The sequence below is a fragment of the Dermacentor variabilis genome, chromosome 9 (genome assembly GCF_050947875.1).
Source record: "Dermacentor variabilis isolate Ectoservices chromosome 9, ASM5094787v1, whole genome shotgun sequence".
NCBI lineage: Eukaryota > Metazoa > Arthropoda > Arachnida > Ixodida > Ixodidae > Dermacentor > Dermacentor variabilis.
Genome location: NC_134576.1, coordinates 63945715 through 63963441, shown reverse-complemented (window position 1 = coordinate 63963441; position 17727 = coordinate 63945715). Strand labels below are relative to the sequence as shown.

Sequence of the window (17727 nt, the reverse complement as noted above, 5' to 3'; positions counted from 1 at the left end):
GATAAGTTAAATGGATGATTGTATGCTTTCTTTGGTGCACATTTTCGTTCAAAGGGCTGTCGTTCTGCTCGTTTTCCTTGTATAAGTTCAAGAAATGTGCATGAAGTTACATATCGTGCTGAACATGGGCGCCCAGCAATTCTGCTTGGTCTTCGAGACTCCCTATTTATCAAAGGTCCCAACTTTCACTGCGGGCTTTTTATTATATTATCTCTATTCCATACATTTCCCGCATATGTATAAGAGGTTGTGCCGGACACATAGTATTGCTAACTTTCTTTCTTAGCCTGTGAAGAAGACTTTATTCCTTACGGTTTTACGTGCTCAAAATATCAATAACTCATCCGCCGTTCCCACATACCGAAGGCGTCCATAAACCTTATTTTGCAACTTACACACTTCACTACATCCTTATCTAGAATGTAACTAGTCGTCAGTAGGTGCTCCTTTTATTTGAGGGATGCATTTGAATGTACCACTGATAGGAAAAGCTGTGAATTATGCTAGAGCATCATCAATGCTTATGGTACAGAAGCGACATCGCGACACATGTGTGAGTTTACGGAAGAGCGTCGAGTCACCTAATTTTACCTTCCACCGAGGAGCGTGTGGCCAGCATTCCTCCTATAATTTTTTTTGTGTGTTCAGCCCTATAGGAAAGTGGTCGTTGCCGCAGCGATATTTAAGGATTCCAATGGAGGTACGTTATCATATTTGGAGATGCTATTCACAAATCTCTGGAAGAGTATGTCTTGCAAGCACTATTCTAAAAGCTGGTTTAAACTTTTATAGTCGGCATGCCCCAATAACAAAAAGAAAATCTTCAATTAACCAGTGTCTCCATTTGCACACAGGGTCCGCCGAAGAAGACTTGTGACCTTTTAAATCTTCAAGGACTACTTAGGATATAGGTGGATCGTCGACTAACGCCTGCAATATTTGTTTGTGGAGCGAGAAGTTAGGGCGTGTTTAGAGAACGACGACGCTAAGGAGTTTATTTAAAAGCACAGTTAGAACTGCAAACTGCCTCGAGGCTGTTTTGGAGTCCAACGCAACCAACATTCTCGTAGTCAGCCGTGTATACGATATATCCGTACCTGCAGTTTGTATGGCGCATACTCCTGGGCGGAAGCTCTTGCATGACGGTAACCTGAGCTCGGCGTTGATCAGTACGCAGTCCTTCGAAGTTCTGCTTGCCTGGACGGCGAAAGAAGGACGATGCTTCAAATTATTATACGCTGGATGTTACCGCAAACCAGAAGCACCCTTGTTACACATGCCTTTACCTGAGAACTCATTGTCGCAAAAGACATTGAAAGCTTTGATTATTGGTCTTAAAAGTCGCCCTAGACAACAATCGCGCCAATAGATTGGATAGTAGTGGAGCATGCACTATTGATCAGTAAATTTATCACTTGAATTTTCATGGTGCGGTACCGCAAGTAAAACGTTTTTGCGACGCATAACAAAACAGGTGTGATTTGACATACGTGCATACACAGCAATGAACGTCGTGTCTCGCATATCGTGCTAGTTTTTCGCTACAATTATCGGTTATCGCATGCGGAAGCCATGTCAACAATTTCAGATGCGATTGACTTAACACGATCTATTTATTACTTTCATGAATATATTTTGCTGATAACACCTTTTTGTCGTTTCTCATTTCAAGATATATATAGATAAATAGATTATATATATTATTGTAGATTATATATTTAAAATTTGTATAGCTTAATATGCTGCTTCATACTTGTAGAGCTGCTTGTTGAATTTGAAGAACTATAAATAATCATTGTGTCTGTAAGACACTCTGCGAAGATTCTGAGTACACGCAGTGTTTGACAAATCAGCATGAAAAAGAACGTTCCTTGCTGCCTTGTTTTACCTGCCTTGTTGTACCTGCCAAACGCCTACCCTCAGCCAATTGATTATGTCCTTGTCGATCGGAGCTAAGAAACTCTCTGTGCTTTGATTACAGATTGTAAAATAAAGAGAGAACGCGGAGGGTTTGTTTAGTGACAGCAATTCTCAGGCCAATGGCAAGAGAAACGAAAAAAACTGAAATTTAAAGAGCGTGTGGTGGCTTACTTGACTTATGTTAGGCTAAAGAGTACAGAAGTTGGCAAATAGAGAGCGAAACAGTTTAACTAAGCATGTCATGTGAATAACGTGCGGCATTTCTTATATTAGAGGGCATGATTTGAAGAACGCGAAAGGGAGACAAACATTGAAACACCAAATAGGTACAAACTACATAGCGTCTACATAGCGGAGACCTGCGGCTGTTTAACGCGCACCCAATGCATGATACACGGGTATTTTGCGTTTAATCTCCACGGAAATGTTGCCGCTGCAGCCGGAATCTGGTACCGCGACCATGTGCTTCGCAGCTTAACTTTCAAGCCCCTAATAGCGGAGACCTGCGGCTCTTTAACGCGCACCCAATGCATGATACACGGGTATTTTGCATTTAATCTCCACGGAAATGTTGCCGCTGCAGCCGGAATCTGGTACCGCGACCATGTGCTTCGCAGCTTAACTTTCAAGCCCCTAAGTAACCCCGGCGTGCATGCCTCAAATCAGCAGCAGCGCTGCGTGAAATGCCGCTGTGAAGGCTATGACCGCTGTGAACTGTGACCTGTGACCGCTGTGACCTGCACGGCAGTATAGCCTGCGCTGATAGAAGTTAAACCCATGAAATCGCGTTTAGCATCACACCACCCTATTAACTGAGCTGCCGCTGATAATGGTGGCCACGTCGTTGTAACTAAAAACAAAAGTTCGCTTTAAAAACCGGTGCTTTTCTGTAGCGCTGCTGGTTCTTTCTTTGTTGATGGAACAAACGAAAGCCATCATCCAACCTGACCCTGGGGCGACGTGGTATACAATAGACACTACGCCAAACACCGCGGCCTCTCAATCCCTATCCACTACATTGTTTTCCATTGTGACCAAGTTGTGCAACAAGACTTAGCATGAACACGTAACTTCTCAGAATAAAATTAGGGGAAGTCATCCTGCGAAATCTCACAAAATTATTACTCGATCATCAAAACAGAAAACATTAGTACATACGAAAAATACAAAACACAATCAGAAACGTAAAAAAAAGATCACGAGATAAAAAACGAAAATGTTTCGCCTCATTTTCAAAACCTACGATAAAAATATTGTGTGTGGAATTTGAGCATTTGCGCAAATAAATTACGGCAGGACCCAGTCCATGATGACTGCCGATGGCAATGCGATTAGCCTTCAAGCAATGTAGTGACACTGTACTGCTGAAGTGACGATTTTTAATAAAATCTCTAGTGGGTCATTGTGGAACTTTCTTTGCTTTGGCTACAAGCGACCAGACCTCTGTTGTATTGATGTCGCTTGCCCGGGTCGCCCATGAGCATAGCGCTATGGCCATGATTGCATGAAGACGACGACGTGAGGACTCTCAAATGACAAAGTACGACCACGATAGAATGATGAATAAGCAATGACGTCGGTGAAATGGCAAAGGCACCGTGACGACGACGGCATCACCACCACGAAATTATTCCGAGATAATGACGATGATATGACGATGACAGCGTGACAAGTGACGGCATGACGACAATGGGGTGACAACCAGTGTATCACAATGATGACCTGACGATGGTATGGCGAAACTGAATGACAGAACTGGGGAACTGCGACGATGAGACGACCACAACGACATGATAATGGTATAAAAACAACAGATGCATGACAGCGACTGCCTGGCGTCCACGCAACTTCGGCATAATCGCAATGAAGGCAATATGATTGCGATAAAATGACGAAGGAGAAACAAGGTCGATGGAACGAAGAAAGCGGTTTGTTGAGGACGGAATGACGGCAATCACGACTGTGTGGCAAAGATGGCGTCACTAAGACGTGACGAGCGTCGTATGACGACTAACAATATGGAACAAACACGATGGCATGATGAAAGCTGTACAACAAACCGATCAGAGCGACTGCATGACAACGGTGGCATAACAGCGCTGTAAGGCTAAAGGTATTACGAGGTGTTTATGACGACAATGACGTGACGACGACTGTAGCATAAAGACGGTTTAGCGATGATGGTGCGACGGCCATGGCCTTACGGTAGTTGAATGACGACGCTGCAGGAACGATGATTCATGCATGCATCATCGTTGCAGGAATCACGACTGGCTTCCGGAAACTATATGACAACGAATGCATGACGAGGATGACATGCCGTTGACACCATGACGAGATTCGGATGGCAAAGCCAGAATGACGATGGTGCAACAACTATGACGGCAACACGGCCCCAGCCCCCCCATAGTGGCCCGAAGTATTATTTTGGCTACTGTGTTGGCGTACAAAGCATGGCGGCTATACGTTACGACAAGAGTTAGATCGCGAAGATGAAATGAGAATGATGAAACTATCAAGATCGACTTTCCCACGGACTGAAGAACCTTCCCAACTCGTTTGGCGTTGACATTGTTTTCAGCGCTCCTTACAAGCAGCAACGAATCTGCCAGGCGGTGACCAAAGACTGACAAAACCAATAATCAAAAGCATGTCGGTGCTCGCAAAGAAGACGCCAAGTTCGTAAAATGCAAAGTTGTTGTACCGTACATGTTGCCATTGGACAGCCCGCCGGACAGGCCGCCATCGGAATCTGAACCTGGCAACGTTTAACGTTAGAACGCTATCTAGTGAGGCGAGTCTAGCAGTGTTATTGGAGGAATTAGAGGGTAGTAAATGGGATATAATAGGGCTCAGTGAGGTTAGGAGGACAAAAGAAGCATATACAGTGCTAAAAAGCGGGCATGTACTGTGTTACCGGGGCTTAGCGGAGAGACGAGAACTAGGAGTCGGATTCCTGATTAATAAGGAAATAGCTGGTAACATACAGGAATTCTATAGCATTAACGAGAGGGTGGCAGGTCTTGTTGTGAAACTTAATAAGAGGTACAAATTGAAGGTGGTACAAGTCTATGCCCCTACATGCAGTCATGATGACCAGGAAGTCGAAAGCTTTTATGAAGACGTGGAATCGGCGATGGGTAAAGTCAAAACAAAATACACTATACTGATGGACGACTTCAATGCTAGGGAAGGCAAGAAGCAGGCTGGAGACAAGTCAGTGGGGGAATATGGCATAGGCTCTAGGAATAGCAGAGGAGAATTATTAGTAGAGTTTGCAGAACAGAATAATATGCGGATAATGAACACCTTTTTCCGCAAGCGGGTTAGTCGAAAGTGGACGTGGAGGAGCCCGAATGGTGAGACTAGAAATGAAATCGACTTCATACTCTGCGCGAATTGGGAAAGGGCAGGAAAGGGTCTTGCGCGCGCTGCCATCGTCTTCGTTTCCGTTTAGCTCGGAACCGGCATGGGACGCGCGCGCCTTGTGCGTTCCCCCAAGGGGCAGGTAGCGCTCGACGAGTAGCGGCGAGCACTCGCCCGTGAAAAGGCTCACCGTTGGCGCACCGATCCAACCGTTAGAACCGCCCCAGCCCAGGCAATACCGACAGCAGCGTGACCTCAGCTGAGGGAGCGGAAGGCGAGAAGAAACCGGCACCGTTACTTGTAAGTTACACCACCATGTCGAAGGTCAGGTACACGGCTGACAAGCGTCACTTACCCCCATTTTGCGGTAGGGGAAGGGTTCGCGATATTTTTTATAACCGAGGGCACACAAATTATGGGTTAGATTGAATTCAATTAACTCTGGATTGTATTCCCACGGAAGTTAAAATAAGACGTATTGATGACAGCTATATGAACTGTACCAAGATTACTTTTCTCAATGCTGCTGCTCATAGTGTTTACTCTGAATAGCGCGGTGCCCATAGCAATGACCTGTGTCTTCGTTCTTCAACTGCTGCATTTATTTCAACCTTTCACGCTTGGCGTCGGGCAAACGTGCCTGGGAACGAGAGAGAAGCGGTTAGAGCACGCTATGTGCAGGTTAAAGGAGTGAGCATCGCTTGTGTGAGTTTCATTTTATGTGTGATTCAATCATTGCAGTGTGTTCAATGGTTGACTTCTACTAACTATCTCTCGAGTCTATGACGACATTAGCGGGACATAATCCATGCATTCTCGATAGCCGCAGGATACTGCGAGTGATGTCGGCAGCAGAAGAATAATGTGCACGTAAATGCTATCCTTGCTTACTAACATCATGCGCGTGCACATCGCAAACGCTTGATTATCCTCAAAACATTATAGCAGTGCCTTTGTGCGCACGTTTCGTACAAGCAGCAACACAGCGAAGGGGGATCTGCGAGCACGGGCCAAACTGGGTTCTTGCAACAAAGCAGGCGTCTGGTGGGAAGATGTAGCATTGCACATGCGCGTGCTGTCGTGATCGTGCGTCTGCCAATACTCCCGCTTCGGGCCAACGTGAGTTGAGGATTACGCAGGCGGGTTGCGCTTGCGCGCACTGATGAGCAGGCTGGGGAAGAGGCGTTGAATTGACGGCACATGTGAACGGGAGGAGGCACATGTGCAATGCCGTCTTTCTACACCATGTCCATGCTTCGTTAGAGGGCGCAATATTACTGGTCACAAACATGTCATGGTGTTTTACCAGAGCAATGTGTGCACGCGCTTGTCTTTTTTTTACTGCAATCATTCCTCTTGCATGAAATAGATTTCAATGGATATGCAAAGAAACCGGGGTATGGTCAAAACACTATACAACTCAAAGCGTCATATATATCACTCGGAACATGCTAGGCCGTATCAGCGCTAACGTTTCAAATATTGAAAATTGACAACTTAAACAAATAGAATGCACTACGCCTGCCTGACACTGCAATCTTTTCTTTTTTTGGAGCGTTACCCCAGGCAGCTCCGGACCGCTCATACCTAGCACACTCGTAAATGCACACACAGTGCGGATCGCTGAATTATTCGCTTTCCTATCGCAGACGGGTTTTCCTGAATCTTACGTAGAAATTCGGCGTTAGTGGATGACGGCTGATAGATCAGCACGACATGTCTCTGCTAAAAATACCAACACGCAGTCACTTTCTCACTACAGTTTGCGCACGCATCATCAACCACAATCTAATTCACGCTCCTGTTTATCGCTCCGCGGTTCTTTAAGGTGCGTCATGTTCATAATTCTCACCTGGTAAGTCAGGTGGCCGCGCGGTTGTCGTAGTTGTCGTGTCAACCACTGCTGTTGTAGTTTTTGCTGATGTGGTCTTCATGACCGGTCCTTGAACACAATTGTGAAGCGAAATAGCGAGCTATACGACACCGTTCAATATATTTGCAACCAGAAACGCGTCAAGATCAACACGTTTTGTACCCTGTCCCCTTCATGAACCGGAGATAGACCCGCGATCCCCCGAATCAGAGCGCAGTAACTGATCAGTCCACACCGCTCATTTGAATACGAGCACTTCAATATTCCCTTTTCACCTGAAATATTACGCGAACCGTCCTTAACCAATTCTTGAAGCGGTAACTTTGAAGGCACAATATAGCAGCTTTCCCAGTCATCACTTTCGGAAAAGGTGGGGGGGGGGGGGGGGGGGGGGGGGGGGGGCTTCTTATAAGCCTTACGTGGAAACTTCTAAATTAACATTCACAAATATATCAGGTTTGTGTAGCTTCCTACTTGCGCCATTATATCTGCCGGATTTCAGTAACTTTCGAGAATCTTTTGGCAATGCGTGGATTTAAGAAATAAAATGTGCGGTTGAAATAAGCCTTGGAAACCATTCCCCTATTATGGCGGCAAACCATCCAGATCATTTACATGCTGTCGTGTGCAGTTTCCGAATACCGAAGGCGTCCATAAACCCTATTCTCACGTGGTAGTCACGTTAAAGAACACTGTAGCAATACTGTGACAGACAAAACTAGCTTTTATTGGGTGAACCTGTGCCCACAAAGACAGGCTACACTTAAAGCACAACGATAGCTGCGAACACAGTCGGCGATCTTCGAAAATCTGATCCTCGGCTCAAGCGCGTCGGCTTTTATACATCAGTCGTCGAATGTTCCAGAGTAATCGCTGTGACCCGCGAGCCTTCCACAAAGTTCTATATGATTCTCGTCGCGCACACGTGCGATCATATTACAGAAGGTTCGGTCACAGACAGCGGATGGAAGCATCAATAACATTCCAGAATCTTCCGATACATGCAGGCGCGTCCTGCGCTGTGCGATAACATTTGTTAGGCGGAGAAACGTGTCACCCAATTTAGACAAAGAAGTACACGTGTCATTATATTGCAACTTATGCGCTTCACTACATCCTTCATTCTAGAATATAACTCGTCATCAGTAGGCCCTCCTTTTATTTGTGGGATGCATTGGAATGCACCACTGATAAGAAAAGCTGTGAATTATGCAAGAGCATCATCAATGCTTATGGTGCAGAAGTGACCCCGAGATAGTTGTGCGAGTTTACGGAAGAGCGTCCTGTCAGCTGATTTTACCTTCCACCGAGGAGCATGTGGCCAGCATTCATCCTATAATATTTTTTGTGCGTGGTCAGCCCTATAGAAGAGTAGTCGCTGCCGTAGCGATCTTTATTAGCATTCCGATGGAGGTGCGTTATCATATTTGGAGATGCTATTCCCAAATCTATGGAAGATTATTTCTTGTAAACACCATTCTAAAGGCTGGTTAATTCTTTTATAGTCGGCAAGCCCGAATGGCAAAAAGAAAATCTTCAATTAACCAGTCTCTCGATTTGCACACAGAGTCCGCCGAAGAAGAGTTGTCAGCATTTAAATCTGCAAGGACTACTTAGGATATAGGTGGATCGTCGACTAAGGCCTGCAATATTTGTTTGTGGAACGAGAAGTTAGGGCGTGTTTAGAGAAAGCCGTCGCAAAGGAGTTCATTTAAAAGCGCAGTTAGAACTGCAACTGCCTCGAGGTTGTTTCGGAATGCACGCAACCAACATTCTCGTAGTCAGCCGTGTACACGCCATATCCGTACCTGTAGTTTGTGTGGCGGATACTCCTGGGCAGAAGCTCTTGCATGACGGTCACCTGAGCTCAACGTTGATCAGTACGCAGTCCTTCGAAGTTCTGCTTGCCTCGACGGCGAAAGAAGGACAATACTTGAAATTATTACACGAAGGATCTTACCGCAAACCAGAAGTAAGCTTGTTACACATGCCTTTGACTGAGAACTCATTGTCGGAAAAGACATTGAAAGCTTTGATTATTGGTCTTAAAAGTCGCCCTAGACAACAATCAAGCCAGTAGATTGGATAGCAGTGCAGCATGCACTATTGGTCAGTAAATTCATCACTTGAATTTTCATGGTGCGGTACAGCAAGTAAAACGTTTTTGCGACGCATAAAACAACACGTGTGATATATGACATACGTGCACACAACAAATGAACGCCGTGTCTCGCATATCGTGCTAGTTTTACGCGACCGTTTTCTCTTATCGCATGCGGAAGCCATGTCAACAATTTCAGATGCGAATCATTTAAGGCAATCCATTTATTACTTTCATGAACATGTTTTACTGATAATACCTTTTTGTTGTTTCACATTTCAATATTTATATCGATAAATAGATTATATATATTATTATAGATTATATATCTAAATTATTTAAATTATGCGGCGTAATACGCTCCTTCATACTCGTAGAGCTGCTTGTTGAATGTGAACAAATACAAATAATCATTGTCTCTCTAAGACAATCTGCGAAGATTCTGAGTACGCGCAGTGTTTGACAAATAAGCATGAAAAAGAACGTCCCTCGCTGCCTTGTTTCACCTGCCTTCTTTTACCAGCCAAACGCCTACCCTCAGCCAATTGATTATGTCCTTGTCCATTGGAGCTAAGAAACACTCTCTGTGCTTTGATTTCCGATTGTAAAAAAAAATATATGAAAAAGAGAACCCGTAGGGTGTGTCTAGTGAGAGCAATTCTCAGGCAAATGGCACGAGAAAAGAAAGAAATGAAATTTAAAGCGTCTGTGGTGGCTTACTTGACTTATGCTAGGCTAAAGAGTACAGAAGATGGCAAATAGGGAGCGAACCACTTTAACTAAAGCAAGCATGTCATGCCAATAACCTGCGGCACTTCTTACATTAGATGGCATGATTCGAAGAACGCGAAAGGGAGACAAATATTGAAACACCAAATAATTACAAAGTACATAGCCACAATTATTTAAAAGGTGAAATAGTGTCTTTAGATGTTATTTATGGCGAGAGTAAAGTAGCTAAGCCTTCGTGGCTTGAATTGCAGCCCAATGTCAATGTAAGGGGACTACACAAACCATTTGTCTGCGTCTTCCGGCGTTACGTCGAGAAACGGCTTTGCTGCCCTTCTTAAACAGGGAGAAGGAAGCGTGACTCTGATCACCTGCCTACGGCGCACACTTGGCGGGATATTCTGTAAGTGTCCACCTAGTGAACATGCTTATTTAAGCATGTCCCCTAGGTGTAATAAATGTAATACAATCAAATGAAATATTAAATGAATAACAGTAAGACAATCATAAAGGGTCTTGAACACCAGAACAGGTGCATCGAACTGCATAAAAATTCGCTCATTCTCTGAACATTTGCATAGGGCGGACGCATTTTCATTACAGCAGGAATGGCGGAACAAGCCGCATTAAGTGGTACGACAGTACACACGCACAGGACTTCGCCGAAAAGAATTTCACTAATTCAACGACTTTTTATTGCTTATGAAGGGATACATCCTAGCCACCTTTATATGAAACATTGTCAAAAACAGGCACTCCATCGAGCCTCACGAGAATGAAAAGAAATTATTTTTGAAGGGCTCTGGTGGCTAAACGCACATTTCCAGCAGTAAGGTGTTCGATGGCTCTGAACCTTCGAGGGAGAGCTACCTGATGTATATGAAAAATAAACATTGAGCGTTGCACAATAACGAGCAATTGTTCCTTTAAAACAAATTTGCTGTTCCTGCTCATATGCACACGGCTAGACGTCGCACGAAATTCTAAACCAAAAGTGCTACACAAGACGCACGAGGGGTCAAGTCTACGTGAACAGTACTTGTATTGGTTGTCTTCAAGAAAAGACTGAATGGAAAACTATACGCCAACAAAGTCAACTTGACTGGTACATTATACAAATCGAGGAAGCGACGATTAACTGCGCAATAAGCGTAATGCACCATGTTCGTACCTGCAGTTCATGTGGCGAATACGTCTGTGTAGATGCTTCTCCGGTGCTCTTTTGAGATCGACGACACACGGTGCACATTTGCGGGAGCCACGCTGTTTCGTGCACTGAGCATAAAAAAAAGAAGAGCACACGAATTCATTACGCCCGGGTTTTTGTTGGTTCCCTTTAGCGCACATTGGTTGGTTGCAGTCCGTGTAATTCATTGATCTCTGAACTGGCACGCTATACACTGGGAAAAAGAAAAAGGTTTAGGAACACGTGGGAACTTAAGGTGGGCACCAAGTTAAGCACCTACACTAATCAAAACGCTTTTTCCACAGGTAGTTTAGAAAGCATGACCAAAACATTGCCTGTGGTTTAGCTCTGGTTAACCCTAGTCGAATTGCGAAAGGAAGAGCTGCATGGCTACGCTTGTGGTTAACCGTTTGGTTTAGCTCTATTGTATAGACACGACAAGACACACTGTTCTGGTAACGACTAGGCTTTTACGACGCTTCTTGAGTCGTGCGGCGCGTTCTTCTGGCGTCTCTTGAGCGCGTTGTCTCTTCCTCGCTGCATTCTGTCATTGTTGCGTCTCTTTCGCGCTTACCATAACGACTAAATACACTGAGGCGAAGCGTCTATATATATATATATATATATATATATATATATATATATATATATATATACACGCCGCGAGGCGACACCTACTCTCCCTCGACTCCAGCGGAGCACATCTGTTGGGGCAAGCAGCGACGGCAGCGACGTCGACGGCGGCGCCAGCTGATGAAGCGCGGCTGCGGCGTTGCTAGGCAACGGCAGCTCAAGGTCGTTCGTCGGCCACGGCATATGGCATACTGCACACGGCTGCGTCCAAACGGCATACGGCGCGCCGAGCAGCAATGGCTCGCTGGCTGGCGTACTAAAGCTTTCGCTTTAAAGGGACACTAAAGGTTACTATTAAGTCAACGTGGACTGTTGAAATACCATCACAGAAACCTCGAAACGCTTGTTTCGTGCCAAGGAGAGACTTATTTTAAGAGAAAATGCGTTCTGAAGTGTCCGCGTACCTCTAGCGCAGTTCAAATCGCCCGCCCTCCGATCGAGGAGTACTGACATCATGGTCTCATAGTGACGTTGCGCCATCGGTGAGTAGAACGGCGTCCGCAGACGGCGCTACGGCTTTTCTGCGCAAAACGCAAACGCGCGGCCAGAAACAGAGCCAAGATAGAGCCGACAGCAGAGCGAAAGCGGGAGTATGGTGGCTAGCGAAGGAGGAACGAATTACGTCCCACATTACGTCCCACGGCACACGGAGAGTCCGTTTTCGGCGAGCTCGCAGCGTGGTCGGCGTGGTCTATGAGAAGCGACGAGCCTTTTCGCACTCGCAACAGGGCATAAAACTGTGCGAATCGACGCAAAACTCGGCCTAGAAACGTGCTTCGCCACAGCCAGGGCTCAATACGACCCAAGCTGGCACGACCCAGATGTCGTTTCCCGCACCGCCACCAGGCGCCGCTACTATACCTGAAACTCCAGCGCAAGACGCCCATAAACTGGTACTTCATTCTATGACGCTAACTTCGACTCTCGTCGCAATGGACCCTGACACCGACAGATTGGCTCGCGATGGTGGGCTCAACTTCAGCGATTTGAGCACCGACGAGCGCGACCTGCTGCTGAGGGCTCGCACTGCCGGCGTCGTTGCGTACTACGACGGCGGCCTCGACACCGGCTCTCCGGAGCGGGAGGGCAACGAGGGCTTCCCACGACATCACATGGACGTGGCATTCTCGCTGCTTGTTCCAAATGAAAGTTTCGCGAGCCAGCAGAACCCTCACAGCACGACGCGATGACGAAACTACTGAAACTCCAAAGCGTGCGCGGCGCAGAGTCGAGCGCGCAGAGTCGAGCGAAAACGAAACCTTTCGAAAACCCATATTACTGAAGGGTAACGTCAAAATGTTATTTTTTCTTAGAATCGAATAGACGTAGACAAGTAGCATTTTTTTCCGTCTTATAATCGAATGAAATGATATTTTTAATACGAGTAGTTGAGTATTAGCAGAGTCCGTCCAAAAAATGGAAGGACTCTGGTATTAGTAACACAAATTATGAGGAGTCCTTTCGTCATCGGGCTAGTACCGGAATGTCGCTGGGGGGTCTCAAATCGTGTCATGCATTTACCTCAATTTCTCGGTTACTAAAGCTCTGTTCGCGATTATATTGACGCCTTAGACGTTCTGGAACATTGCTCTACCACTTTAACTTGAGTTTCTGGTAACCTTTAGTGTCCCTTTAAAAGATTGTACACAGAATAAAATAGATTTATAATGTGCTATCGCGTATTACGCAGTGTTTAGATGATTTGTGCTGCTTTTTGGGTGCCGCCATTATTGTTTTAAGTTATTTTTTTATCTTCTGGAACCTTAATCATTGATGCAATTGCTCATGATATATTTGTTGAAATATGGTGGTTAGTATTCACGCACAATCGTACTTGATGGCGAACGATGTCCTTACTTGTAGAATGACCACAGCCTTCATGGCTTCACCTATGCGTTGCCTTTCTTGAATGTCAATCGTTACAGTTATCATCTAGGAAAACGCTTTCATTGTAGCATGTAGTTCGCGTCGTCAAAAAATGATATAAGGAGTCGTTGCTTTTCTTTGTTTGCAATGTCTGCTTTAACCTTTATGGCACAGCATTTTTAACATTCTCATTTATTAAATAAGCCGGCAAAATGGCACTCGTGCCTTGAGACTGGCAATATTATTGAGACAAAGAATTATTGCTCGTATAGTCAATTCTTGGAGCACCAATTGCAAAGCAGTACCGAAGAAATGCCGAACTTGTTGTTGCAGATGAAAGAGCAGATGAAATCGATGGATAAATAAAGACACTAGAATGATAGATGCGAGGAGCCCCTACATCATACATGATTTCCACAGTGATAATGAATGCGATGGAATCTGAATTTAATGCCCGCTATGGCTGGATGCTTGGCTTGGTAGTAGCCAGCTGTGGTGATGAAATTTGGAAATTTGCAGGTGCAAGTTGTAAACGGTTGGCAGAGGACAGGGGTAATCGGAAATTGCAGGGAGAGGCCTTTGTCCTGCAGTGGACATAGATAGGCGGATGATAGTGATGGCAATGCTGATATATCGGCAAATATCGGCAACACTTAGGCCAAACCCGGCATTGTAGTAAATAAAGCTTCGCTTTAGATATTCGACAGAGATCTTGACGTCGCACAACTACCATCTGCAAGTTAGCCAACCCTTAATCGGCACGGAGACTCTTATTGAATTGATTGATCTGTTCGCGGAGACTGAGTGGCACCTGTCGTCCCACTCGCAGGCATGTAAAAATGAACAAGCAGTTTTTCTGCAGCTGACTGCGTAGCACTGCGCTTTAAGCGTGCTGCTTTGAAGAATGGAGGCAGCCTAGCGCGCTTGGCACCTAACCGTTCAGATTCGAAGTCGTCACCTATGCTTACAGCCCCGTTAGTGGAGTCACCAGTGTTCTTCCAGCAGAGCCCGCTCAGAGCGCCAGATCATGGCCTACTTTCCCCATGCACTCCTTAAGGTTCTTTCTGTTAACCGCGACGGACCTCAAACGGCGGTGAAGAATAAAGTGAAGTCTTGTTTGGATATTCCACCGTGTTTTCTTGGTGATATCTGGCGTCTCAAGCACAGCGCAAAGCACCTAAAAAAAGAACTGTATTATGAACGCATCAATATTGCCAAGGAATGCGCTCGCGTGAAAGCGTTTGCGGGTAATGTTGCGATTTAAAACATAACGCTGGGGATACGAGAGCACCAGAGTTGCGTAGGCAGACCTCCGAAGAAGCGGAAAAGTCGAAAGATAACGTAACGCGCAATTTAGCAAACAATGTCCGACATCAGCGTAGTGATGGGAAACAAGGCCGGCGTAAACGCCTCGAAAGCTGCGCGTTCTCACGGCTAGCTTACGGGACCCATAGCTCTTGCTGGGAAGTTGGTAAGGTCGTAACATATATATATATATATATATATATATATATATATATATATAGGAACCCAGTGCCCCGATTTCGTAGCGATGGCTTTTGTGACGCCATTCCGTTTCGCGCTGTTCACGCCAAATCAGCGATCAAAGTGACGCTCCGCCCACTTTACCGCGCGCCGTAACCAGTGAATAATAAGAACGGCATAGAATCGAGCGGGAGGCATCGCTACAAAATCGTGGTCCAGTTTTTTTGTATTGTTGAAGCTACGGGTGCAAATAGTACATTCCCTGCAGGCTCTGCGGCTTACAGCAGCTTAAAGATCCCAAGATTTCGCTCACCCGAGGCCAGCTTCTCAAGCCTAATGTCAACCGAAAAAACGAAAAACGTACGCACTGATTTTGCTTTGTTGAAACACCTCGCAGCATGATTTTCTGCGGCTCCCCGTTACAGAATAGAATAGGCATTCCCCATGCACCGTTAAGCGATGCGGAAAGTGTCTCAACATAGGGGCAACGAGTTTGACACGCTTTTTAACAGAAATTTGGGCGAGGGAATCCCTGTCGAGAAGGCTGATTGAGTACATGTCATCGTTCTAGCAGCTTTACGTTCAGCGGAACTTCAGGATGGAGGAGCGAGAGGGAAGTGAAGGTGCAGCTATCTGTTCCACTGCTATTCCTCTGGCGTTGTCCTCTGGCGCTGGCTAAGCTTCGGGTGGCGTCGAAGGGGCAGGCAAGGAAATGACACCGCATTATCGTCGACGCAGGCAGGCAGTCAAAAATAATGCACAGGAGGATTGTAGCAGAAGTAAGGATGGCAGTAAAGAGGAAAGCCGGGCGCCCTCACTCACATGTAGGCACGATGCAAAAGGATTCCTCGTCGCCAAAATGTGGTCGGAATAGCGACGGAACGCGTTGCTCAGCAGGACATAGCGCTGATGCGGGCGCTAGTAGCGTCCGGTCAGAATCCGGCGTCAGCGGCAGCAATGCGGTTCCTGAGGATTTGTGATGGCATCGTAGTACGTACTGGATGGTCTATCTCCGTCGCCAAAATGTGATGTCGGCGTGGCCTCCACGAACGCCACTCCGGGCACGTTGGACACGCTGTGACGGCGCCCTGGAGAAAAACAGGAGGGTGGAGGTGGCCGCCGAGGCGAAGAACGTTCTCATTCAGCGTGCAGCCACCTAACTAAGCCCTGAAGAACCACATCAGCGCCCCTCTAAGCGAAGCTGCTTGTTTTGAAAGCCTCAACCTCGGCTATCACACCAGGTAGAATAACAAAAATAACTTAAAAAAACAGGGAATATCGTGCCAGCGTGCAGGCAACGCCTAAATTTTTGTGATGACTACATTAGCCTTTTCTTTTGTATGCCGACGATGGAACAACTGGTTCGCAGCGAACACCGAGCACCGTGCCCAAAACACAAGAATAACCCCCCGCATTCAGAAATACACCTTCCCTTGAAGCCCATGCGTGACCTGATATAAACGACGCCCGGTGCGAACGCGCCTAAGACGCGTATTGCGTTTCCTCTAGCGCGTTCACGAAAGGCGTCATTTAAATCAAGCGTGGGCTTGAAGTTAAGATGCATTTCTGAATACGGGGGAAGTCTAGCGACTACAAAAAGAAAGAAAAAAGAAAGAATAAAACAACCGGCTCTTCGAGAGATGAAAGATTCTTCTTACGCCAACGTTCGAATTTCATAGTGCCTTCGTGCAGCAATGTTCCCAGGGTCCCGGGTCATCGCCGAAGGCGTCATGGTAGCCTCACACTAGGCAGACCTTTCCCGCTGTCTCCTGACCTGTCATTAAGAAGTCCTCAGCCCTTCCACTCTGTGAAGGACGAGCAGCGAAGCTGTGGTTTGTTTTACCGCCATCGACGTGTGTGTATATATATCTATATATATATATATATATATATATATATATATATATATATATATATATATTACTATTATTAATACTATTGAAGGACACGGACAAGCCATACATCTTTTGACTGTGGAGTGATTTATTATTATTTTATGAAGTAGTTACGTTTGCAAGTACCGCCGCATTGCAGACAGGAACTCTACAATATTTGAAACTTCACTGTGCACTACGTAAGCAAAAAAAGTATATTAAACTCGGCGTAATGTTGCAGTCACCTTAACCGCTAATTGTGATGGAATTTGCTTCGGGATAGGTTCGGTTAAAACAAGAGTTACACCCGTTTTTTGTGACCATAGTTTCGACACACGAACTCGATCCTGGGGTAAGTAGCCCTTACCAGCTTCGCCCTAAAACATTTGCATCACCACGCCGGTACGGCTTACGTAATACTTGAAGACCGAGTCAGCGTGACTGCAGCGCACCCACCGGAATGCTTAAGCGGCGCAAAACGCTTGACGCGAGGAAATACGAACGCTTGCTTCGCGTCACCCCCTTGCTGAACTAGAATGGCGGCCGCTGGTTGACCCGTAACCGTGAGACAGCGAGCAGATGCCCGCTGGCCAGAAAGAGGAAAAGAACAGAGGCGGGCTTACGTGGAAGCGGCTCGTTCTGAGCATCGTTCGGAGGCCGTCGCACGAGGCGCGAGAGCGCACGGTGCGGCTCC

The 17727-nt window shown here is 46.0% G+C and overlaps 1 protein-coding gene across 1 annotated transcript in view; it reads right to left on the bottom strand.

Moving 5' to 3' along the window:
• LOC142558036 (uncharacterized) overlaps window positions 1–17727 on the bottom strand; it is a 37858-nt gene extending 20131 nt beyond the window's left edge. The window contains exons 1-3 of the mRNA XM_075670203.1: window positions 17657–17727; window positions 11161–11264; window positions 1098–1197 (exon numbers count right to left, since the gene is read on the bottom strand). Of these exons, the coding sequence (XP_075526318.1) occupies window positions 1098–1197; window positions 11161–11238 (178 nt within the window). The 5' untranslated portion in view covers window positions 11239–11264; window positions 17657–17727. The remainder of the gene's footprint in view (window positions 1–1097; window positions 1198–11160; window positions 11265–17656) is intronic.